The 26,199-nt window shown below is 37.2% G+C and overlaps 1 protein-coding gene across 1 annotated transcript in view; it reads left to right on the top strand.

Annotated features, from left to right (window-relative positions):
• The window catches only part of CNGB3 (cyclic nucleotide gated channel subunit beta 3), a 58,125-nt gene extending 36,273 nt beyond the window's left edge, over positions 1-21,852 (top strand). The window contains exons 10-18 of the mRNA XM_054295875.1: positions 559-681; positions 7,773-7,914; positions 9,855-10,014; positions 10,372-10,469; positions 11,488-11,571; positions 13,130-13,248; positions 17,645-17,791; positions 20,317-20,497; positions 21,619-21,852. Of these exons, the coding sequence (XP_054151850.1) occupies positions 559-681; positions 7,773-7,914; positions 9,855-10,014; positions 10,372-10,469; positions 11,488-11,571; positions 13,130-13,248; positions 17,645-17,791; positions 20,317-20,497; positions 21,619-21,852 (1,288 nt within the window). The remainder of the gene's footprint in view (positions 1-558; positions 682-7,772; positions 7,915-9,854; positions 10,015-10,371; positions 10,470-11,487; positions 11,572-13,129; positions 13,249-17,644; positions 17,792-20,316; positions 20,498-21,618) is intronic.
• Positions 21,853-26,199: the final 4,347 nt, after the last annotated feature.

Raw genomic sequence — 26,199 nt, 5'->3', positions numbered from 1 at the left:
GGTGCTTAATCACTGATATTCTTCAAAGCACTGGCCACAAGCATAAGAACTGGGATTAGGAATGATTTAACTCCTGCTGTAGCAACTAAATCATACTGTTTAGAGGTTCTACTGCAGGTTTTAGACTACAGGTCTTGTAAAGCAGCTCATTTCTGACCTCAGACATTTCTTGGCTTTGGTTCACAAGTTTAGAGCCTATCTTGGATAGAGTTTGGGAAACATTATTTTTTACCCTGTACCCTCATTAATATAGCTTCAAATTTCTGGAAATATTCATAGCCATTTAAAGAAGTGGATTATAATCTCCTCAGGGAACCATAACTTAGAAATTACCCCATGTCAAATATTTTAGGGAAGATATTTATTTGACCTTGGACAGATGTGAGAGATGGGTTATTTTTTCAGCTATTTTTTCATAGACTCAATACAGGTGGGGAGCTACTTAGCATAGGCTTAACATTAACATTGTTAATCCAAAAAAGTAATAGGTTTCATATAAAAAAAAAAAAAAAGGGGAAAACTTTAAGTTGTTTTACAGGAATCTGTTTACTTTTATAGGGTCATTCGAACAACTGGATACTTGCTGTTTATCTTGCACATTAATGCATGCCTGTATTATTGGGCTTCAGACTATGAAGGAATTGGCAGCACTAGATGGGTGTATGATGGCGAAGGAAACATGTAAGTCCTTTTCTTTTGCAAGAGACTTTTTTTGTTTTGCTCATTCCTGCCTCCCCATCCTTCTCCCATGTAACTGCTTACTTTTTAAGTGCTTGGATAGCAAATTTTCAGTATCATGACTGCTGATCAGCAGCTTCCAATACTAACACTTATTTGGAGGGCAGGTGCAGTGAATAATCAGTTCAACACTTTCAGCTTTTATAGGTTTATGAGTCGGTGCTAAGAGCTGACTTAATTAAACATTTAGAAAGCAACAAGGGTCATAAATTAAACTTACTGATTGCATATGCACATGGGAACTGTTAAAAGGATTGTATAGCAATTTCTCAAAGGAAGCACAGGGAGAGTTAGGGAGTTTTTTTGCTGCCACACAGCATTGTGTCATAAAAGTGCAACATTTTAGTCCCTCCACATGATGGTGATTAGTCTGACAAAGTTCCACCAGCTCTCTCTGTTCTTTTGAGAAGGTCATGCTTAAACATGTGGCAGAGCGTCTTCAGAGGAAACAATGATTTTGGCACAATTTTCCACAAACTCCTTGTGACAGCACTGGCTGGGTGCAAAGTAAGGACCATTTATCAGGATGATGGAGAAGATGTAAGAGAAAAAAGTAAAGTCAAAATATTTTCTTTGTGTAGTTTTGCAAAGATATATATTAGGTTCAGTTGTATGAACATTCGTTTCTTTCAAAGGCTATAATATAAAGCCACAGAAGCTCAATTTGTTCTTTGATTACATTCCTTGCAATGTATAGTATACTATATATACCACATATACTATCCTAATGCTGTCATAAACTGCCTTCTAAACAACTTTTCACCCTTCTTTTGGACATGTGCTCCTCTTGTTTGTAGTTTTGTTAGACTTCACAAATTTGGTGTCAAGTCACTGCCTTGCAGAGCAAAATAAACTTTGATTATGAAAAGTCAACACTGATTTTTCATACATAGGGTTATCTCTTGGGAAAAGAAAAAAAAACGTATTTGAAGTTTAAACACACCATTAAAATACACAGTTTGAGTACTGCAGTCAGACATGAGCAAGCAGGATCATGGAGCTTAGTGGAACCATTTAAGTAGAGAAGCTATAGATGGGTTTTTATTTGCAGGATTGAAGTTTCCAGAAATCTGACAAGAAAAATGTAGAAGCAATTTCCATTATAGCTATTTTTTTAATGTGATTCTTAGGAATACTTGTCTCATACACAAAAAGTAAGGTACATAAGAATAAGAAATGTGTAAACTCTGAAAGTAGAGAGTCTTCAAGTTTTTAATGCTACTTCAGAACAGTCTAGAGAAAAGGCAGGAAAGAATTACCTGTTTTTCACAGACAAAAATATTTCACATTTTTCTCAGAAAAACAATTAGTCAAAATTATTTGTTGGCTTTACCACAGAAAAACAATTGGTCAAAATTATTTACTGGTTTTACTACAGACAATGCCTTGTGTGTTCACAGTGGCCAGGTTTTTTGACATTTTGGGCTGCTTTTTCCATGAGGAGACAAAAATTTCTCAAATGAAGTCACACTGCAATCGCACGGAATTTAGATCAGATTTGTTATAAACAGTGATAATAAAATGATAATTCAAGTTCTACATTAAACTGAGATTCTTAAATAAAATGCATGTTTGGATATCCAAATAACCAAATGGAAGAAAAACATTGATCTGTTGGAATGAGTCCAGATGAAGCCACTAAATTAATCCCAGGGCTGGAGCACCTCTCCTGTGAAGACAGGCTGGGGAAGTTGGGACTGTTCAGCCTGGAGGAGAGAAGGCATGGGGAGAACTCAGCACCTTCCAGTACCTAAAGGGAGCCTACAAGAAGGCAGCACAGGGAATTTTTACAAGGGCATGCAGAGAAAGAGCAAGGGGGAATGGCTTTAAACTGGAAAAGGACACATTTAAATTAGATATTAGGAAGAAATTCCTTACTATAAGGGGGGTAAGGCACTGGAACATATTGCCCAGAGAGGCTGTGGACTCCGAATCCATGAAGGTGTTCAAGGCCAGGCTGGATGGGGCTCTGAGCAACCTGATCTAGTGGAAGGTGTCCCTCCCCATGGTAGGAGGGTTGGAACTGAATAATATTTAAGGTCCCTTCCAACCCAAATCATTCAATGATTCTATGATATATCCATCTAAACCTCATTAAGACATTAATCCACTTTATCTTGACAATTGTTTGGTGAGTGTATGACTTTATTCTTTCACCTATATCTAACTAATACTGGAATATATAATGCCGTGAACATAGAACCCCAAAGAGTATCCTACAATGACCTGCATTTCATAAAATATAGCTTTGTATTCCACTAACAGCAAATGCTGACTGTGTAAAATAGTCATTGCCTTAGAGAATTGGGCATGACATAAAATCTAATCATCAATTGTTTGAGGCTCTTTTCACACACAGAGGCATGGCGTGAACATTAGTTATAATTAAAGATGTAAGTGAATTTAAGCTTATCAGACAAGATACTGCTAGGTATATTCATTTATTGGGAAAGCAGATATAAGAACAATTTTTCAGGAAAAGTGACTAGTACTGCAGCATATATTATGGCACAGCAGTGAACTTATAATTTTTCTTTCACAGAGCATTCAGGGTTGACAATATTTGAAGTCAAATATGCCAGTAGTCTCACAAAGAATGGGAACATATTCAGAAATACTATTAGGGATACATAGCTACTTAGCTAATCTTGAAAAATGATGGTAAATAGTTTGACAAGTAAACCAAAATTCTAGCTGTCTCAGATTACACTGATGCACAGAAAATGATCTGGCGCTGATTTAGTGGCCCTAATGCTTTATGTGGAATCCCTGCTTTGTCCATAAAATATTGCTAGTTATGGCCAAAACCAGTTCTTAATAATGTCAACACTCCTAGGATGATTTTTTTATTTTCCTTTTCCAGTCTAAAAATAATTAACAGACAGTATTTCCCATTATTACTTTGATTACATACATATTCCTGACCAGGCACACTAGCTGGTGAACTAAATCTATAACTAACAGCTCTAAACAACATTCAAACCACAAGGAAAATTATCAAAGTAGCTCTTCTGCAAATTTATGCAAGTTCTATTCTTTTCTGGTTTTTGTCCAGGCTCTAAAGTGCTAGTGTCAGTCCAAGACTTGAGTACTTTGCATAGCAGCCTTCAGTGAAACCCTTTGACTTGAGATGTAAAAGGCATCCTCCCTGCAACACACCCAAATTAGCCACACAGGGTGTTTCCAGCATTAAAAGTGCACAGCTTGAGTTAGGCAAGACCTCAGTCTCTCCTAATGCAGAGGCACAGCAACAGCAGAGCAAAGCGTCGAGTCTATGGAAGGACAGTAGCAGATACTGAAAAGGTCTCTTAAGTGGACAATTCCAACTATATGTGTTTATTTACAATCTAATTTAACTACCTAAGTAAAAGATCAATCTCCCTAATTCCTGAGGAAAATGCACAAATCTTTCCCTTTTCAGGGATTCAAGACAATGTCATTACTCCGAATTGTTCCAAGGAAGTATCTCTCTTTCATCACTGTTCACATAGAAATTAAAACTAGGCAGCTGAAATTCTCAAGCAAACCTGCCAGGTCAGCAGTAAGTTTAGGGAAAACAAATATTTTTATTTTGCTCATGGTGTACTTCTGCTGTTTGCAAGAAGTCTGCAAAATTATTTGGCAAATTTAAGACATCTATTTGCATCCCAATTATGTTTCTCTGCAGCGTGCTGCCTGCCTGTTCTGGGCACAGACTTAGTGGATATCCGTAAGTCCCAGAAAATGGTCACTGTAAGTGTCTAGAACAAATCCACTCCTTTGGTTTGCACTGCCCAATGCACAGTGAGACTGGCAAATGTTGAAACGTGTCTCGTGGCTTTCAGCTGTGCATTGGTCTGATGTGCCACGATCTCAGTGCTTGCTATGCAAAGGCAGTTTTGTGCCTCCAGGCAAGCTGTGAATGCACAGCCCAACTCATATGTCAGACTTTCAGACTTTCACTTTTACTTACTTTTTTAAGTAAAAGCTTTGTAGTTTTCTCTGCTGTGCCTGAGGTCGTCAGACCCACAGGCACCTGATGAACACATCACTCTAGAAGAGGTACCAAGGAGGAAGCCATTAATTTATGAAGGCTGCTGCTTTACTTTGCTTAAACCCATCCTGGCTGTAATCTGAGAGGAGTCAAACATGATAGTCCTGAAACAATGCTTCCCTCGGCTGAAATGAATATGTGAATATCACCTTAAAAGTTGAGAGACACATGTACAAGGCCTTGATTTAGCTGCACTAGCCAAAACCATGAAAGAAGTGTAGGTCACTCTGAAATGAACTTTTCTGACAAAGAATTTTCCATTGACATAATACTACAAGGTATCTTATTTGCAGTGTTTCTGAATGTTTTCATACCTAGGATTATTTTAAGGAAAAATCTAGTACTTTGGTTGCCTGAAGGATAAACATACTCTCTATGATGTGCAGAGGAAAAAATCCCTTGTCTCATGACTGTTGTTTACTCCAACAGTAATTTTAAAGCAGGCTGGTAAGCTGTGTAGTGAACAGTGAGTGTTTCCAGACACATGCTGGTAGGAAGCAGAGCTGCTAATACTGTTGAAATAGGAGTTGTTTTTTCTGGCTTTCCTCAAACAAAATTTACAATCTCATTTTCCCCCTTCTTAGGGAAGAAAAAAGCTGCTCTGTATTTCAACTGTGCAGCTTCCATTTCAGATTAAAATAAAAACAAAAAATGCATAAATTGAGAAAACCTGTTCCAAAGAGATAGAGAATATCACGTACCTTACCAATAGAAAGTTTCTTTTGAAGTAAAATCGCAGAAAAATACAGTATGTTAAGTAAATCTTAAGAAAGGGTAGAGAGATATAAAAACACTCACATTTTGGACACACAACACTGCAAAGAAGAATGTGACCCCTAAATTCTTCTGAGGAGCTGCTTTCATTCTTTGTAGACATTCCCAGAATAAAGATTATATTGTCTTTCATGGTAGAGTTTGCAAACTTGGCACACAGAGCCATTGAGGGTGAGTGATTTGCTTAATTACTTTTTTTTCCTAAAGTACCACAGAAATATTGTTAATTTCTTAACTTTTATATTACCCAATTATACCTGTTTCAAGCACCACAGCATGGTCAGTTATGGCAAATCAATATATTAATATGCTTTACATAATTACACTCAGTCAAACTAGAAGCATCATTTTATGCTTAAATCTGTAATTCTTCCAAAATGGACCTCAGTATTTTTCTTATTATTTGTTTATGCTACAGAAGTCTAAGAAAAAGCTGCCACTTGTGCAGACTTTGCTGGAAACATGCATATGTGATTTTTTTTATCCAAGTGAAAATGTTATTGTGGCTCAATCCAGCAGTGCATTTTGCATCCCTAACAAGCAAAGATGTTAGGATGGAAGATATGGAATGAATTTTTTTTATTTAAGGACTCTGAATGAAAATGGCCAGTTCTGTTAACATCCAAAACTAGAAAATTATGGTAAAAGTGATCACTGTTACTGCATTTTCTTGTCTGCAACCAAGTAAAAAAGGGACTTTGTAATGAAAAGCAGATATCAATTGCTTAGTAAAGGTTTGTATTTTGGGAAAACACTTTCAAGTGATTTAAGAAAAAGCAAACTTCATTGGAATTGGTTGTTTTTGTGAGTTTATTTTCTCATATTTGCACAAAACAGACCTTGCAGCTGTATTATTACATGAACCTGTTATTATAGTGGAGTTCATACTTTATAAAGAGAGGAGTCTGAAATAGACCTAATGTCTGCAAGCAGGCCAGGTGTCCTCAGGTTCAGAGCAGGCATGAGAAAAGGCACATGAGACTTTCTATTTCAAAACAAACTTATCTACAAAAGTATTTCTTCGGTGTCTTAGTGCTGGGGATGGGGGGGTTGTTTGGGGTATTTTAAATTATTATTTTAAATGCAATAAAATTCAACACACATAAGGAATCATCATTGCTTCAGAAAGAATAGTCACAGCTAAAGTAAGAAAATACCACTCTATAATTAAGGAAAATGAAGCTCCATTTCTAATCAGCAAAGATGATATCTGATTATCCAGAAACTTGGGAAGTCACATTCTAATTAATAGCAGGCTTTTAAAAATATATCTAAACCAGTCAATTGTTAGCTCAGAAAAGAAGGAAATTATACCATTCTCGCAACAATGATTTGAACTAGTTATTCCCCACTGCAGTGCTGCATTGCTTGCGGTTACCATGTTCTAGAAAGTGATTTAAACCAGAATTTTAGAGATGCCAAGGCACTTTTTGAAAGCATTCTGTCCAGGTCCTTTGCTCCTTTCATAAACTTGTAGTAGAAATACACAACTTGAAGGCAAAAGGCTCTGTAGTGAAAAAGGCATGAAAGATTTTGTTAAGGTAGCAGAAGGAGTTGTGGAGATGAGCAGCTAGGAGATATTAACAGAGGAGTCAACCTTTCAGTGCTGAATTAGTGGTTTGGAGAAGCTGAATTAACACACAGCTTGTGGAAATATAAAACTTTTTAGGCATAACCCGCAGGCTGAGCCAATGAAGGGTGCTCAGGAGCAGAGTGGGAGGAGGACCAGCACAACAAATGGAGTAAAAATGGACACAAGAAGAATGGTATTGCATTTGTCATTCCCACCATAGGGCTTTACACTGGTGTCCTCACACCAAAGAAAGGGACCTTCAGGTGTTTGAGCACCTGTTATTCTGCTACAGAGAGCTTCTGGGAAGTCTCCCACACTTTTACACTGCTTTTGACCATCTTCACTGGTAGCATTCTAACGCTGTAATGTCCATCTTGGCTATTTTGTACACAAATCTTCTGTAATGCTGCCTGGAATTACTAGAGAACAGTAAATTATAGCTGCAGGCCCCATACATTCTTATTTTGCTGTGAGTGAAGATATTCAACTCAACCTGGCCTACGTAATTGTATCATTTATAAATTCACAACCCTTTATAAAATGCTGAAAGTCTTTTGGACTGAAAAGCATGACTGAAAGGCCCAACTCAGGCCAGGTCAGTTAAGCATATGCTCAACTTCGAACACATAACAAAAATGCTGTTTGTATCCACAGGTACCTGAGGTGTTACTACTGGGCAGTTCGGAGCTTAATCACCATCGGTGGCCTTGCAGAGCCACAAACGCTGTTTGAGATCATTTTTCAGCTGCTGAATTATTTCATGGGTGTCTTTGTCTTCTCCAGCTTGATTGGTCAGGTACATAAAAAAATCAATAACAAGTTAGATTCAAATTACTGTAATGTAGTGATAATATATTCAATTTAATGGACTTAAGTTCTGAGAAAAAGTTTCATTTCTGTCCTCTATTTTAATGTCAAACATTATTTTTATAATGTCAAACTTATTTAATGTCAAAATTTTTTAGTGTTAAACTTATGTTTCTGATAAATACACGTGTTCAATAAGTTCCCTGTCTGGCAGCTCTTTTGCACACAAGCTGATTAAAAGCCAAGACTCTGCAGGACACAAATGACTCTTGAAACTATGTATAATTCCTTTTTTTTTTCCTTATTCACAGCCAAAGAGACAAATCCTTGACATTTGCATTATACTGTTAAATCTGAAATAAAAATTGTGATTGTTGAGTAAGTCATGCTCAGTACTACTACCAGTAGGATTCTGTTAATGGAAATCCCATTATTTTTGTCAAACTAGCACTCTGATCTCTTCCATGAATTACAATATATTTGTCAACCTGAAAATTAACTGGTTTTCATTTCTCTTGCTTCCCATTTGGCAGGACAGAAATAAAAAATCCCATAGCACAGCAAATCAGTTATATTTCCAAATGAACATAATTGAAATATTTCTGGTTTGTAACTATTAAACTTGGGCTTTAGATCATGGGTTTTAAAACACGTTGCCTACAGACAAATAAATGCTGAGGTTTCTGAGTGAAGCTGTGCATTATCAGTTTCTGTAGAAACCGTTCCAGACTTTTTGATTTCTCCATGCCTGTTATAAAATTAATTATTAAAAAAACCCCCTAAATTAGAACTGAAATGTAATTCTTATTTTGAATACAGTATTTGAAAAGTTCAATCAAGCAGCTAGAGATTGCATATGTGTCTTGCTCTTCGGAACTGCAAGAAGGGGTCACTGTCACTGAAGAGACTCTTCCCTATAGGATTTATAATTCCCCCATAAACCAGAATTACCAAAAATAAAACAATACATACATATAAAATATTTCTTCTGGAAAACAACTGAATTCAAGTATATAGAATTAAGCTTTGGAGCTTGCATATTTATAACTTTTCCCTGAATTGTTGTAACTATCAATGAAGGTCTCATTTCCCCAAGAAGACTCTACAGATGACTTTTTGTGACCAGTATAGTCATTTGTAGTCTCAAACTTTAAACCTTAACACACAAGCTGCTTCATTGCAGTTTGTTGGTTATAACTCCTGTTTACAAAGAACCCTTAAAATTATTATTTGTGCTTTAGCACACTTGCCTAAAAATTCTTATTCCCATTCCAATCAATTGCATCTCTGTAATGAAGAGCAAAATTGAGCCCATGGTGCATTAATCCTTGGCAGCTGCCACATGAAGCCATTCCACTAAAATTACATCTGAATACTTATTTTTTTGAAAAAGGAACATCCATGAACATTAACACATCCACTTTCTAAAAACTGAATCACATTTGAGTTGAAATGTTAAATTATGTTCCTGTGCTAAAAACTTTAAGGTCACCTTTCAGCTCTCAGAGCTTAGGACTGATCTCAGCTATTTAACAGCAGCACAATCTTAGTTTTAGTGGTGCCACATGATGCTTTTACAGAAATTCAGCCCAGTTTTCTTTGCTTCTAAGTCGCATTGCATGCCAAATACAGAGTAGATTTACTATGGATTTTTAGGAAAAGTATTATCTATCATTTTCATCCATGTCCAAAAATACAAGCTTATTACAGAAGAATAAGCTAAAACCCAGAAACAATTCCTCTAAACTCATGTTAAAATCAGACAGATTAAATCTAATGTTTCTGAAAAAGCAGATGAAGCACCTATTCAAAACATGCAGCTGAATGCATAATTTTTTTTAAAAAGTATTATATTTCATAAGTTCCTGACAAAATAAAATCAAGGCTATTTTTTCTGAAAAGTGTGGTAACAACAATTGATGTTTGCAGATGAGAGACGTAATTGGAGCAGCAACAGCAGGGCAGAACTACTTTCGTTCCTGTGTGGACAACACTGTCTCCTATATGAACACCTATTCCATTCCAAAATTGGTGCAGAATCGTGTTCGAACGTGGTATGAATACACATGGGACTCTCAGGGAATGCTGGGTGAGGATTTCCAGTTACTTAGCATATCTCAGTGGAGAGTGGTTGTACAGATACAGATACAGATACAGATACAGGGTGAAATTCATATTTCTCCTTTTCTGAATTGCATGTGGGAAGTGAGAGGAGGCTGCTCAACTTACTTTGGAAAAAAAAGAAACTACAAAGAAATAAGATTCTTATTACTCTACAAACTCTGTTCATTAATACAATGTTTTGGTAATAATTTTAGACAAGATTTATTAAAAGCATATTAGCTTCTTCCTCACTTGAACTCATAAGTGTTAGAATAACTCCATTAAGTTATTTTTCTCATTTTTGTGGACATTCCTTAATTTGCCTTTTTTTTTTTTTTCCCAGATGAATCAGAATTACTGGAGCAGATGCCAACCAAAATGCACTTAGCTGTAGCAATTGATGTGAACTTTGCCATTGTCAACAAAGTGGACTTATTCAAAGCAAGTAGTTTTACAAGAGAATGCAGAAATATGTGGTATTCCATACAGAAACTTTGTTTTGTGCATCTTGCAACTCTTAAGTATGTTTGTTAGTAGGCAAGGCAAAATAAGTCAAAGAAATATCTCAGGAATGGAGACTTCAGAACAAACCCAAGTGCCTGCATTTGGATTTCTTTTGTGTTGAGGCAGTGATCTTGAAAGAAACAAATGAGATTAGAACAAAGTCCTGTTATGACCACATCCTCTAGCTGATGGCATGATCAGACTGTGAGTGAGTTCAGAGTACAATTCACCTCAACATCAGAGAATAATCTAATTTTTGACACAGTCGCCTTGCTGTGGCCACCCAGGTCTGCCTCAGAGATCACCCATGCTCCGTGTTCTGGCAATGTAACATTGGTGTAGAGAAAGCTGCATCATAGTCAGATTTTGTGCAAAGGAGCTTTCTCTTTACTTACTATGGTAGTTTTCCAGAGCTACACTTTAAATATGTACTTCAAAATTGGTATTCTGGAAAAAAGGCAAGGAGACCCTGAGTTTTTAGAAGTACACACAGAAAATTTTCTTATTAGGATATTTGTAAGAAATCACATTATATACCTATATAAGAATTACATGGCTGTACATTTTTTCTACATCTGCTGAAGACATAGAATTCATAGATTCAAATAAGCATTTGACAGAAACTGTTGTTTTCCCCTGGACTGGTTTAAAAAAAATCCCATAACATCCCCATAAAAGACACATAAAGCTCTGAACATAACACTAACTGAGCCTTCTCAGAAAATCTTCACTTTATTAAAAAATGGAAATATGTCCAACCCATAGAGAACTTCATCAGTATTTGAAATAACAACTCTTTCAGTCCTTTCTCAGCTCTAGTAGCTGATCTTTATAATGTTTTGAGTTTGCATTCCAGTTATGGAATCCCTGGGTTATTTCTGTATTTTTGGCTTTTGAGGCACTAATAATCACTTTTAATACTGAATTAGAAGAGTGATCAACTCTATTTTAACAGGGCTGTGATACCCAGATGATATATGACATGCTGCTAAGGTTGAAATCCATTGTATATTTACCTGGTGACTTTGTCTGCAAAAAGGTGAGAATTCTTGTTTTATTCAAATAAGAATTATATTATGTGTTTTAGAAAAAGAGTTCAGATATCGGTCAACAATGTCCTTTAAATAAACTTAATCCTGACTGAATTAGAAAGCAAAAAATTAATTAAGCTACTCTGTGTAATACCAACAAATATGCTCTCAAATTTCAATCTACAACAAGACAATATGAATTTTATTACTTACATTACCAACCATGAAATTATAGTAATATGGGAAAGTATTTAATGTAAATATGGTTTATCTAATGATACCTCGTGAAATTTTAATATTTAAAATTGATCAAACATAATGTTTCTATACTTCTATGCATACAAACCCAGCCTACAGGTCTCAGTCTATGATGCCTTGCCTGTGCTTCATTTGTGTACTCAGACACACTTAGATAGGATTATTTAAGAATGTTAGAAAATACACTGCATCCCATAGAGCTCCTTCCAGCAGGATCTGCTCTGCCTTCTCTCACAGCTCTGAGCCAGGTTTCCAGCTGAATGCTGTCACACTGTCTCTTAGCAAAGATGTCTATCTTGTCTCAGCTTTTTGGCTTAAACCTGGGAGACAGATAGTTCACAGGCAAATATCTCAGCTTCTGACCAGGGAGCCCAAGTCTCTTTCCAGGAGGCGTGTGAACAGAGGCCAAAGTCAGATGCAAAAGCTTGGGGAAGATGAATAGTAATCTGTACTAGTACTGCTCTGGCAAGTGACCCACAGGTCCCAACACCTACACAAGTGACCATCAGAACCCCTTAACTTGTCTTTAGCAGTTCTGGTCCAACTTGTCCACTAAGGTCCTGCTCTCTCACAGAGTTAAGCATACAATCCTGCCCCAGAACATGGGGCTAGCTCCACTGACTCCACTGTGCAGAAGTTGAACATTTGTGAATACACTGAGGGATGAAGTGTGTCCCTTCACAGACCAATCCCAGAATTGCTGTTGGCTAAGAAGGGTGGAAGAGCAGTTTGGTGTGTTTGCTTATACAGTGCACAGCATAAAAAGATCTTAGACTACAGCTGGGACTCTGACACAACAGAGGGAATAAAGGACAGCAACAGATTCAATGCCTTGATACTGCAGTCTGATGCAAACAGTTCTTAACAATAAAAAGTTATGAGAAATTGAACTATCAACTTATTACAGCTTGATTCAGAGCTAAAAGGCCGCTCACTTGTATAAGTCTACTATACAAGTGACCAACAACCATAGCAATCTTATTAATGCTGCAACATGAAGTAGGGAATGTTGGAGCCACCTTCCCCCTGGATGTGTGTCAGTCTCACCCTATTCACCAAGGAGATGCTGCATGCAAGCTTGGAGCACCAAGTGAAGAGACAGGAAGTGCAAGTCCCTTCATTTTCAGTCCTGTCTCTGTTGCTGCTGCTTTTTCACTTTTAAAACTAAATTGCTGCTTTGCCTCATAATAGTGGTACACCCTCTGCTCATGAGAGAGTAGAAAGATATTTAAAGAAGGACCTGTAATATGATTCTAATAACAAAAACCATTGCTAAAACATGGGCTCTTTATGTGTTTGTATACCCAGGGAGAGATTGGCAGAGAGATGTACATCATCAAACAGGGTGAAGTTCAAGTCCTTGGAGGCCCTGATGGTACCAAAGTCCTGGTTACTCTAAGAGCAGGAGCTGTATTTGGGGAGATCAGGTAGGTCCTTCACAGTTTTGAATATTTTTTTTAGAGCTTGTCAAATAATCAGTGGTTATTTAACTTCTCTGTGGTAAGTGTGACAGTGGGGAGGCTAGAAAGTGGGTAGGATCAACAAAGAGGACACTGAGCAAGGAGATGGATGTAAGTCAAGGAAAATCTAAGTGAAGCATCAGTGATTAAAAGAGTAAGATCTGAGACCAGTGTTTTGATCAATGCACACAGGGATATAGAGATAAATTTCTTCTTTAGCATTTTAAAGATTTAACACATCTCTCTGTTATACTGTCTGCAATACAGGAGGACCAAATGTATTTTATTGTCTGTATAATAAGACTCGGTGCCATTAAATGGCAGATGTCAAAGATAAAAATTAATCTCCAACAAAATAGATACAAAAATCTAAAATAGCAATTAAAACAGTTAATTTAAGAGCTGATTAAATTGCTGAAAGTCAGACAACCCAAATTGAAAAAGTACTTATTTAAAAGCATACAAGACAAGAAAAAAGGTGGATAGACCAGATTTTTTTATCTGAATTTATCTGGATGAGATTTTTTTTGCTGGTGGCTACAAATGGTTTTTATATTCTGCATGTACTTTCTATGCAAAATCCATTAAGTCATATGTGCTAAGTTCCCCAGTTAGCCAATCAAGTGCTAATTTTTAGGCACTGCATCCCTCTGCTGGGGATGGCCCAAGGAAAAGTAATAAAATAAATGTGCTGCTGCATGTGATAAAATGGATCCTTGGTTTCTTCCAGCTGCCTTCCTGTTATTGTTAATGCTCTTGCTGGTAGCTTTAATCTGCCTTTTGAAAAGCAATAATCAGCTCTGGTCCAGGTTTACATTTGTCCTCTAGTTGTGTCTCCCATTGTAGTAGGGGAAACATTCCTGTTTATCCAGTGATGTGAGTATAGAACTTGCTCAGACCTCAAGTGGAAAATACCTGATATATCTCAGTTACAGAACTTGTTCATTAAGTGGGCAAGTAAAATTATATTAGTTCTTGGAGAAGGTTATATGGGACTTATTTCTCTGTGTGACAATATAATTACCTGAGCAAAGCCTCCAAACAAAAGGCTGTATTGTAAGTTATGCAGAAAGACTGAGAATGAACTCATCAATAAGGGCTCACTAATGAAAAGACAGAAGAAAAGCTAAAGCAGCCCCCATATGTAACACACATGGTTCTCAATTATTTATTAGTCTGGTATTTGAAGTGAGAACTTTGTACTTTAAGCTGAGAAATGATAACTGTTGGTTTCAAAACAAGGAAGTGATTTTTACACTTTTGATCTAGCACAGGTGAGTGCTTGTTTCCATGAGAGAACCACAGAACAACCTTTAAAGATTCATTTCCCTGTACGTGTTACTCTTTACATAATTGCCAATATGGCCAGCAAAACCCTCAGCAATGCTATAACACTACACTTCTATTCTTGTTTTATTCATCACTGACCTACTGCAGCAGCAAACCCATTCAGACACGTGTAATTTGCATATAAAACATCAGGCAGTGGATAAACTCAAGGAGAAAAATCCACAGCAACTGGCAGACACGATGCACTAAGCTTATCAGTAGAGATATGCTCTTCCTAGTGGCAAGGTGCTAGAAAATAATGAGTTTGTATTGTGCCTTTCTATATAAATTTTTTCAAGGTCTTCTGAATAGAGAATACCACAGGCAAATGGAAAAGAATATTCTTTAATGGATTATGTACTACTTTTTCTAGGACATCCAAGTTTTCCTCTCACTGTATAATGGTTATAACCTGATATCAGGTTGATTTCCTTCTGATTTCCAATTCAAGATTTATTTGGAGAAATATGTCAGCTTCCTTCTGAATGGATTAGGTATATGATTTATATGCTTGCTATTTAATCTCACTCTGTTAAAAATGTATGTCAATGATGCTTAAAATTCTCCAGGAGCAAAGGAACTGAAGAAAATAAAAACTGTTTATTTCCAAAATTTCCCTGAATTATACTAGAAAGCCAATGTAAGAGTAACAAACAAACATGTCCTTTGACAATTTCATCCTTGAAAATTATTACAGAAAGGGATTAAGTAATGGGAGTTCCAATTAACATTTTACCCTCATTGCTACATCTATACTTTCCTGTATAGATATCAGTTTGGGGACGTAAAATAATTTCAGAACCAGAAGCAAACAGATTGTGGTCTTAATGAGAGCCTGTCAGCAAAGACAATTCAGAACAAGAGAAATTCAGTTATAAAAGCATTTCACTAGCCCAGAGAAAGTTGCACTTGAAGCCAGATGTCCTCATTCATCCATTTACTGGTATTTCCTATCAGAAAATGTTAATTCTGGAAAAACTAAAACATTTCTCAATTTTATGTAAATTTTTGACAGGAAGATCTCTAAATGTTTGATCTCAGCATCAGCTTTCAGTTGTTTTGTAATTTTAAACTTTATATAAAAAATCCAAACTACAGGGACTATTTAGTTTTGTGAAAGATGATGTTTTCCAGTACTTTGGTCCAGGATTTCCCTCAAAGTAGTAGCTGCTATTTTTCATAGTCTCTGCCCTTTGGAGTTTGACATCCTTATCAGAAGCAAGATCCAGACTTATTTCCCTTTCCTGGCTTACCAGTTCTCCTCATATGCACATAGGTGCCCAGCTGAGCCACCACAACCCTGCATGTTCAGCTGATAACACAAGCCATTCCCCAATTTCTATTAACAGCAGCTTCCCACAGAGATCAACTATAAAAACAATAGGTAAGCTAAGTCATCACTTTGACAACTTTTTAGCTTGAAATTTAATTTGCTACCATAAGAATTCCAAGGTTGTCAACTTCTACTATTATTAGAGCATTTGACACTCAAAACTGGAGTAAAAACTGTTAGGTAAAAAAAGCAAATTTTGTGATTAATATAGATATTGCATTACCAAGAATCCCTGCAAGGCAAACATATCCATTTTAAAAAATTTGGTCATGTAACTCTTCACACACTAACCACTCACCAAACCAGATTGAATGCTGAAGTACCATAACTTTGTCCTTAGTCAAAATGATCCTGTTTGAGCAAAGACTGCCTTACTTGTAAAATTCACCTCACAACATTACCATAATGAAAAAGCTGATCTCTTTAGTCCCTGTCTACCTTGATAAAATGAGCTTTCTCATAGGAAAGCCTAAAAATGATCGTTCAATGACTTGTTGAGAAGTGATTCATCAGAGCTGAAAAAGTATTTGCAATTTTCTTTAGCAGATTTTCCTATTGTGCAAAGAGTTTTATTCTATCTGAGGAATCATAGAGAATTGTTTAAAAAGAAGATGATAAACTGCATTTTCAGCTTCAGTCCATGTACTGATTGCTGTCTTGATTTGCAGAAAAACACACTGTGGGCATGTAAAACTAGCCTTGCACACACTGTTGCAGAGGTCTCCTACTATCCTTTATAAATTAAATATATTATCTATATGATTCAATACTTAGAAATATGCTTTATAAATATTGTTAATATTAAAACAAATGTATATCCTTTATTATTACTTCACATGGGCATTGATTCCTATTTGCTGGGGTTCAGAATATTTTTTTAATTACTTTTAAATTTAGATAATACTAAATGCTCTCTAAAAATATTAATTCACTGGGAAATCTTTAAAGGACAAATTTTGGGGTAGATCTTGAATAAAGTGATAGAGCAATTTTAATAGTAAGGACAGAATACAAATTCTCTTACTTACCAGCAGAGCTGACAAGTGAAGTCTCTTCAATAGCTTGGTGCAGGATGAACAATTTATTTTTTATTTGAACATCTAATTCTTTCTTATATGTCCCCCCTCTGGCCAACTGCAGCTAACTAAACAGGTCTAATGTCTTACCTTCAAAACAAAATAGCCTTCTTTTTCTGGCAGACACATTTGTAACTGTCAGTCTGAAAGACCTTCCTAAACTGCATTGTTCATTGCCAACATCTAACATGAGATGAGGTATGTGAGAAAACCGAAAACATGAGCCCCACAAAAGTTATTCACTCAGGAAAAAAATCCTTGGGGGAGAATCATTTATTCACTGTAAATAATGCTGCTCTACTACTGGTGCAAATAATTTTCAGCAATAAAACTGAGGATATGCCAAGTTCACATAAGAACTAAAGAAAGTGCAGTCTGAACTGTGGGTATCTCTATTAGCAAAACTTGTCACAGTCCTTAGCATCTACATATGCCTGACCTCCAGTGACAATTTGCCTTCCTGAGATGGAATTTCTAATCCCAACTGCACAGGGCCTTTACAGAGCACTGGATAGCACAGTCAGCTCCATGAGCTTTACAGTGACTTTAGTGGAGAAGCAGCAGCAGAGAGATTCCTCACTAGGGCAAGTAACACTGTGACTGATAGTGTTTATTTTCATTCCAGCCTACTAGCTGCGGGTGGAGGAAATCGAAGGACTGCCAACGTGGTGGCTCATGGTTTTGCCAATCTTTTCATTCTGGACAAGAAAACACTCAATGAAATCTTGGTGAACTATCCTGACTCAGAAAAACTTCTCATGAAGAAAGCAAAGTATGTCCTAATAACAGTTTTTAAATCATACCATTTGGCTGCAAGGTGGACAGTTGTGACTTCTAGACGATTTGCATTCCTTTCTTGGAAAATAACAGTTGTAAACACATTTGGTGCTAGGGGTCAGATTTGCCTGGTAGTTTCTAGCTGAAAGCATGGTCTTGGAAGGAATCCCAAGGGTTGTGGAAATATGGTAAGTAGAATGAAATCCTGAATGTAGTTGCCTTATGCATTATATTTAAGGTAACAAGAAAAAAAAATAGGAGACAGGGACACATATCAGTACTTCTTAAATTACCAAGAGAGAAACTGTAGGACAGATATTGGTTAAGGAATAGGTTTTCAAAGATGCAACAAAACATTTGCAATTAATTCTACAGAGATATGCTTCAATGCATCCACAGATTTGTATGCATTTCCAAAACCTTAAGCAGCAGTTAGGAATGGATTGAAAGTAAGGCCTGACAAGATGGAACTACACAAATCAGATACCTGTGCATTTCATTGAAAAGCATTCCTGAATGGGATTTCAAACCAAGATTGCTTTTCACCTTCCTTTGGCTGTAGCTTGCTAGGATCACCATTTTCACAGCTTTGAAAGGGCAAAGTATTGTCAGATGTCGTCATAAAATTATGACAAAATGAGTACCTTGCTACCTTGTAAAAGATCCAAATATTTGAAACAGTTTGTCATTATTAGTATACTTCAGCACACCTAGTGGTCTTTACTGTTGTCTCAAATTGCTATCAAAGGTTGGAAGGTTGGTCACAGACTTGAAATTCCCCCAAAGACTAAATATAGCAAAGGAGAGACATTTTGTTTTTGGAAATGCTAGCAAATGGCTGCATTCATCCTGTTGTAACAGCCCAGGTAGTCAAATATCAGTATCTTGAGAATCATGATGCCCCTGAGGAACAAGAAAATCAGACACAGAATGGGCTGACTGCTCAATTTTCAAAACTAGCATTAACAGGTAGAAAAGGGGAACAAATGCATGGACCAATGATCCCCAGCACCAATCCTTCCTGGCTTTTCTCCAGTTTCTATCTAAAAGTAGTATGACCTTGTTACTCCTGTCTCTGTCCCACACTGCCTCTTCTCTTTCTTGCCCACCCTAGGTATATTCTGCCCATCCATTAAATTCTGCTTCCTCCAGACAGCCTTTCTAAACTGTGGAGCTAATCATACACCTTTTATATCTGCACTCCCATTTGAGCTCAAAGACCTCTCTACGTATCAGACTAAAAACAAGATATTCTGTTTGATTTTAAAGATATGCACTACCTGCCCTGTGCAGGAGGCCATGTTCCTTACCAGTCAAGACATCCACAAATTCTGCCAAAACTAGACACAAAGATGAAATTTGTACACTGTTTTCATAAAGATTGTGGCTATGGTCAGTTTTGGAATGAAGTTACCAGTTGCTCTGCCCTGGAAGGTTTCCATTAGAGTTCTTTTTGGCCATCTGACACCCTTAAAGGGATCCTTGAAATAAACTGAAAGGATTTATTCAAGTAAGAAATTTGTTCTATTATCACCTGCCCAATAACTCCTGTATGTTTTTTGCATAATAAAGCATGCAAGCTGCTAAAGCATAACTTTTTATAATTTGTGACAATGAAATTAAAAAAAAAAAAAGTAAAAAAAGTAAGTAAACCCTTCACTTCTGAAATTCCCAATGTACAAGATGCTGGAGAATATTATAGCATTATGGGATTTACTATACTTCAGACTGTGAATATAATCTTCACTCACAAAGAGCCTTAAGTTAGGGCTTTTGCAAGGATAGAAAAGCGGCCTTGAAACCTGTACAGTAATCTAATAGAAACTGAAAGCATGGGAACCCTCTGCTTTTTACTGGTCCCATTTATCTTGGATCTTTAATCTAATCTTTACCCTCATTATTCATTATCAGTTCTTGTCATTATGGCTGCAAATCAGTGCAGCTACGGAATGGTGTGAAAACCTAGTCTGCCACAAGGCTGGCAGTAGTGTTTGTATTGTCAGGGTGTCTTCTTCTACTGCAGAGGACCAAAACTAAGTACCACTGTCTGACCTGACCTATGAGAGATGAGCCACGCTGGAAGTTAGTTTGGTAAAGTATTTCCTCCAAAAGTGCCGACTGGAGTCCTGGTGGAGCACCAAATGCTCTCTGGATTTGCATCCAGAAGGCCAGATAAGCGACTGCCCTCTCAGGATGGGGCACCCATCCCCCTCCACACCTCTTCTTTCCTTATCTTTCTCTTTGATCTCTTTTGTGACACCTTAATTTGAGCCAGCCCTTGTTTGTACTCCAGGATATAGGTAAGCAACTCCAGATGTGAACACTTGCCTCCATCTCTACCAGAGCCTAGGGCAAAACCTTTACTGTTTCCCATTTTGCTCTTGTCACTTGACCTAGGAACCAAGAAAGAGCCATCAGATCTTCAATATCATAAATGTGGTATTTCAGATTTGCAGGAACTTCACTCAGTTTCACAGCACCATTGTGAAACTGCTTTTTCTTATCTGCTTCTTTCTCCAGGGTGCTGCTGAAGCAGAAGGGGAAACCTCCTCCAGGACCACCAGTGCAACAGCCACGGGGCTTGGCCAGTCTCTTTGGGCAGAAACAGGAAACTCCAAAATTGTTCAAAGCAATGCTTGGAGGAAAAGGAAGAGAAGGCCTTGCTAAGCTGCTGCAGCTGAAGAAACAACAAGAAACTCAGGTAAAGCCACAGAAAACATTGTAGAATCTACTCAGAGGGCTTGGGCAAACAGAGTAGATGAAAATGCAGCCTTGCTGCAATCAACAGCAAAAACTCCCAGTAGCTGAGATATAACCACTTTTCCTAATCTCTGTAAACACTAATTCTGAAATTTGGCTCCATCTTTCTGAACCTGGACTTTATGCAGACCAGAGAAAACCAAAGCAAGGAAAAAAAGCAAGCAAACAAAAAATCCTCTAAGAAAGTAAGGATAAATGGATTTTACAAAGGTCTTAAGGGCATCTGATCTTCTAATTTTATGCAAACAACAGTAAATACAGAAATACCCAAACACAGTAATCTGATCCAGCTGACTTGGGCATATGGTGAACTTTCCAACTCAGTGTCAGATCTCTGGTAAAAATCCTGAAGACAAACTATAAAGTGTAGCCCACACAGCTAAAACTGATTACATCTCTAATATCTTGCACTTATGAGAAAACTATTGTTTTAACTGATGAAAAATAATTCCCACATAATACCTTGTTCTGAGAAATGCTAATGTTAATAAGAACCTGCGCACTTCTACATATTTACCCAAAGGTGGTAGAATTATTTTCTTTATAGCTGAAATAGCTGTGGTTATATTTAAGTAAAATAAAGAACTTTGCACTTTGCTCACATCAATGACTATAACAATATGATTGGAGCAGAAATACTGCTCATTTTAGTGTGTATTTGTGAACTTATTAGCAAATAGGCTTGGCCAAGGAATGGGGGCAGTGTGAAGTATGTTAAGGTATACATAACACTCTTTCTTTCTCCACTAGTTTAAGGACATAAAGGAAGGCGAGACCTAAGGAAGGGTTCTGTACCCCAAAACGGGTCTGTTTCATCCCCCTACATTAGTAAAAAGCAGATATTTTTAATATCCACAAGTGTTTTCTAGGTTTTATACTGACATTCTGATTTGGAAATTGCATTTTCATTTAGAAACCAATTTTCAGCATCTGAATAGAAGTTTACATGTGTTGCATACCATTAATAAAGTTATGCTGTGCCTGTCCATGGCATGTGCAGAATAGAACTACTTCCTAAACTTCTTTTGCAGTATTGGAAAACATTAAACTTCTTGTTTCTAGGAAACTAAAGCTGAAACAGAGAACAAGCCTAAAGAAGAGGAGAAGAAACCTGTGGAGCCTGCAGCCCCCTCTGCACCCCCTGCTAAAAAGGAAAAGCCACAGGCAGATGCTAAGCCTGCAGTTATGCAGAGAACAACGAGTAAGGAGTCTCTGATCATTAGTATGACACCATCCCCCAGAGCAGGAGAAGGAGAGATCCTTAAAGTTGAAATTAAAGAGAAAGAAAAGAAATAGATGGTGCTGTGGGGTGTGGCTCCATCTATTTGTCTTGCTACATTCAGAGGCCTGGCCGGACTTTGCTTTTGGGTATAGAATACAAAAGTAGAGGCTACGTGTGAGAAAAATCTACTCCAGCTCCTCATCTTCCTGCCCTCCTCTCCTGGCACAACTGCACAAATTATTTATATTCTTAACCTTGACACTGAAGGGAGAACTTTTGGTGTATTAGAAATTACGGCTCAGATTGTATTTCACGACCACTTGTTTCTTGTTTTATTCATGCTCTCCCTTTTCTCTTACTCTTTCTTGTTCCTACTTCTCTTCTTCCCTCTCCTTTTTATCCTTGCTTTCTTCCTGTTGTTCCTGTTGCTCAGTTTGCTCTTAGCTTTTGTGTGCATTCTTTTCTGTTTTCTCCTCTGCCTCCCCATAGTTATCCTTTTCCTTGCTACTGGCCTACTGTTACTAAGGTTCCTTATGTTTCTCTCTGTCTTTCTCCCTCCTCCCCTTATACTTCTAATCGGTGACCTGGGTTTGTGACCAGCGTGGCTCAGAGCAGACAGCACCTGCTATGTGTTGGGATGTTTCACCTTGGGACAGAGGGCAACATAACAAAAGCATTGTCAAAAAATAAATCCCAAAATCTGCAATAGGGAAGCAGATTATAGAATTGTTGCCAGCCCTCTGAAAGCATAAACATCTGCTCCAGCTGTCTTTGATTCTGACAAATTAACATGGGAAAGAGTTCGCCCTCCAAATGTGACATATAATTTTGGGCTGCTGATTTACTTGCTTGATCTTGTCAAGGGGTTGGGCATGCTCCCTGTTACATCTCATCAAGTAAGCACTTGATAGAGCTGTGTGAAGAACCTTGGTATCTAAACCAGCTACTTCAAAAATAAAGGCTATTTTATAAAAAGCAGGATTTACACTTTCTAGCTCTGCATTGCAAAGTTGCAACCCATGCTCCAATTGTTCATCTCCATCATAGACTTAGACTAATGGTGCAAAGAGAAACCTGTGTCTCCATGTCTTAGCTACACCACATTTGTGAACTACAGTAAAGCCTTCATGAGTGCCACAGCTGGGGGATACAGCCTCCTGTGCAGGAGCTCCCACACTGCCAACCTTCTGCATCGACTCATCAGTCTCAGATGCAGTATTACACAAAAGCTTGAAGCTGTGTTTTAATTTAAACTCCTAACTACATTCTTTTCTTCTATCGGTTTGTATTTCCTTTCTCTCCCAATCCCCTTTCAGATACCACTGGATGAACAGTTTTGTAAACAAAAAACATCATGCAGAGGCCAAGCCAAGAAGTGGAAAAGCAGGCTTCACAGCTCTTTGGCTGACCAGCCAACCAAGGCACCATGCCAAAATAAAACACTCACTTTGCAGGCTATATATGACCCTACAGGCTGTGCATTCTGTAGGCCTGTTCTTTAAAGCCTTTCAACTTCTGTAATCACAGGCAAAACTGGAAGCCTAACCAGAATCAGTGGGAAGTTTGCCCAAGTAAAAGCTGGATGAGTGAATTCCATATGTTGCATATTCCGCAATCCTCTGACGAGACCCAAACCATAATGTCTTTCAAAAGAAATTTCTGCTGCATTAGCAGTGAGGTGAAGGTTCAACTGCTTTTTGGAAAGAACTATCTTTATTTGTATGCAGCTGGTTATTTGATATGTATGAAAAAACAACATCACAAAAGAGGGAGAAAATTTTAAATTGTTTCATAAAGAATTATTCATCTATTGCACATCCAGGACTGTCTCAATGAAATCTCAAGATTAGAAATACTGCTGAACTGTTCCATGAATGAGACTTTATATGAATAATAATACTCTAGAATTGCAATATATAGTTTCACATTCTTTTTTTTTGAGAGAGTTGTCAAAACATTATGGAAGGGGGGAAAATATTCCCCATATTTTAGCATCTTTATATGAGTGAGTAAAGTTCACTCTCATTGAAAAGAACCAATTCCCTTCTGCCTGCACAAATGCTACCAGGTAATTTTGAACGTTTTCTCCGTGCACATATTTAAGTTCATCAATCACACGCTGACATAAATTACAAAGTAAAGGCTGAGACTGCAGCACCAAGTGCTTCACTGCAGTGACAGAGCTTCCCACAAATTGCTGCTTTGCTACAGCTCAGGTTTGCAGAAAAGTTTGACAGTTCTGTCTGCAAGACTACTGTTATGCACAGCTCTTGAGTTCCTTAGACCCTAAAGAAACTAGGGGAAGTATCAGTGCAGAAGACAGTGGCCACACATAAAGAACATCCATCTGGTTTTCTGTGACATCCTACTTTTCTGTTATTGGGGTATTTTCCTCTTGCCACAATTCCTCCATTCTCAGGGTTGGCAGGCACAAGAAGGCTGCACAAATCAAAGCTGCAACTATTTGTACAGTTTTCACTAGACAGAATGATACGAGAAAGGTGTATATTTACTACAGGTGTTTATTTATTACATCTTACAAGATGTAAGATGCAATACATTCTTTCAGGAACTAATTCCACCCTGTAGATTCTTGATTAGTGAAGAAGCAGAATGAATTACTCTGGTGCACTTAGAAGATGCAGTTTCCAGTGTCACAGTTGTCTCTGTGTGGCATCGCATTCCACTGCAGCACTGGCTCCTGTATCTTAGTGTCCTAATTCAGTCCCTCAGATCTGGCTACATCTGAATGTAAAGAAACTAAAGGGTAAAGTAGGATAAGGTATCTGAAAATTACAAGTAACCATCTCTCTATGCTTCTCTAACTAAAATGTAGAGATTGTTCTGGGATAAAAAGTTTTGAATAATTGTATGAAATAACATGCATGGGAGAACTCTAACGTGGCACAGAATAGGAAACAGTCACAGTTAAAACTCTCCAACTTCAGAATATCTTCTTGCTAGAAGCCTGTTTAAGATGCTTTATGAAGAATAAACTGCAGAGTCATTACCTCTAAGTGGAAAGGCATTTTTTCCTCTCCCTGTTATACTTGTTATAAATCTGTGGCATACTTACCATAGGAATCACAAAAGCAGCCTTTAGCATTACACAGGATATGCTGAATAAAAAAGCACTACAGAACAGTATATTGAAATGATAGTTTTAATGCACAAGTATTGTAAATCAGTTAACTTCATCAGAACTGAAATACATATAAAAGTAAAAAATTCTGGTTACAGGTGAGCTCTCTGCTGTACATATGTATATATTATGACCAATACAAGGCAAAAAGCATCTGATGACAAAGATTGCCATACATCACTTTTATCACAAGGTGGTGCCAGTGACCTATGATCACATTCACTTTACAAAACTTGGACAATATTTTGCTTTGTCACCCGAAAGCTGTTAGTGCACTTTTTACATGTAAAAATAAACAAAAAATGGCAAAACAGCACAGTAACTCCCCTTCCCCTTGGCTCACAAACTGCTGCATTTCTTCACTCAAAATAATCACTTCAGCCTACCCTGGAAGTTTTCAACAGGCATTAGCTGCACTTCTCTAAGTTATACCAGTTCTTGCCACAGTCCTGTCTAAAACATTTAGTTTAAAAAGAATAGGGCACACTGATAATTAGATGTTGTTGATATGCTATTTTAACTCCCTAAGCTTGAGGAACATGGGAGCAATTCTCTAATAAGAGGTAATGAAATCTCTACCATAGAAACTCAGAATTTATGTATAGAATGCAGACAAAACAACAGGTTTTCTTTTACATGCAGCAGACACTTAGTATAGTAATACATACTAACACACTTAAATGCACTTCCATGGCAACTTAAAATGGAATTGGTAACACATAACACAAGTGCAGCATTTTATCTTTGGCAGACAGCTCAGAGGAACTTCAGTAGTATCTTGTACTTCTATCAGTAGTACTCCTATCATCCACTACAATTAATGCAAAGTATTAATATTGCATCCAGTTCTCTCTGTACATGAAGCAGATAGCTGTGAAACCGTTTACTCTTCCAAAATCACTCACTCTCAATTTGCAGCAGTGTGATTTAGGTTTATTATAGTAACTTCTTTGATCTCAATATTTTGAGTTGCATATGTGATATGACACTTCATTGTAATTTATACATAAAGTAGTAACAGATTTTAACTACACTGATAAAAAGATGATTACAGATTTTTTTTTACATAAATATATGAATTATATTTTAAAAAAAGAAAGAGCTTGGCTTAACATGAAACAAACTCTCTTCCTTAACATTTCACTATTTGACAGTATTTAGGATCCCCTTCCACCAAGAAAAATGGAGTGGAGATAATATATCCATTCATGATTGATTGATAAACGTCAACTGTCTACAAAGCATTTGGTATGTCTTGTGTAAGATAATCTCAATAGAT

This window comes from Melozone crissalis, unplaced genomic scaffold (assembly GCF_028551555.1).
Source record: "Melozone crissalis strain CALT ecotype California unplaced genomic scaffold, PUWL_Pcris_2 ptg000002l_1, whole genome shotgun sequence".
Lineage (NCBI taxonomy): Eukaryota > Metazoa > Chordata > Aves > Passeriformes > Passerellidae > Melozone > Melozone crissalis.
The sequence above is the reverse complement of the archived record's forward strand: the minus strand, read 5'-3'. Positions and strand labels throughout refer to the sequence as shown.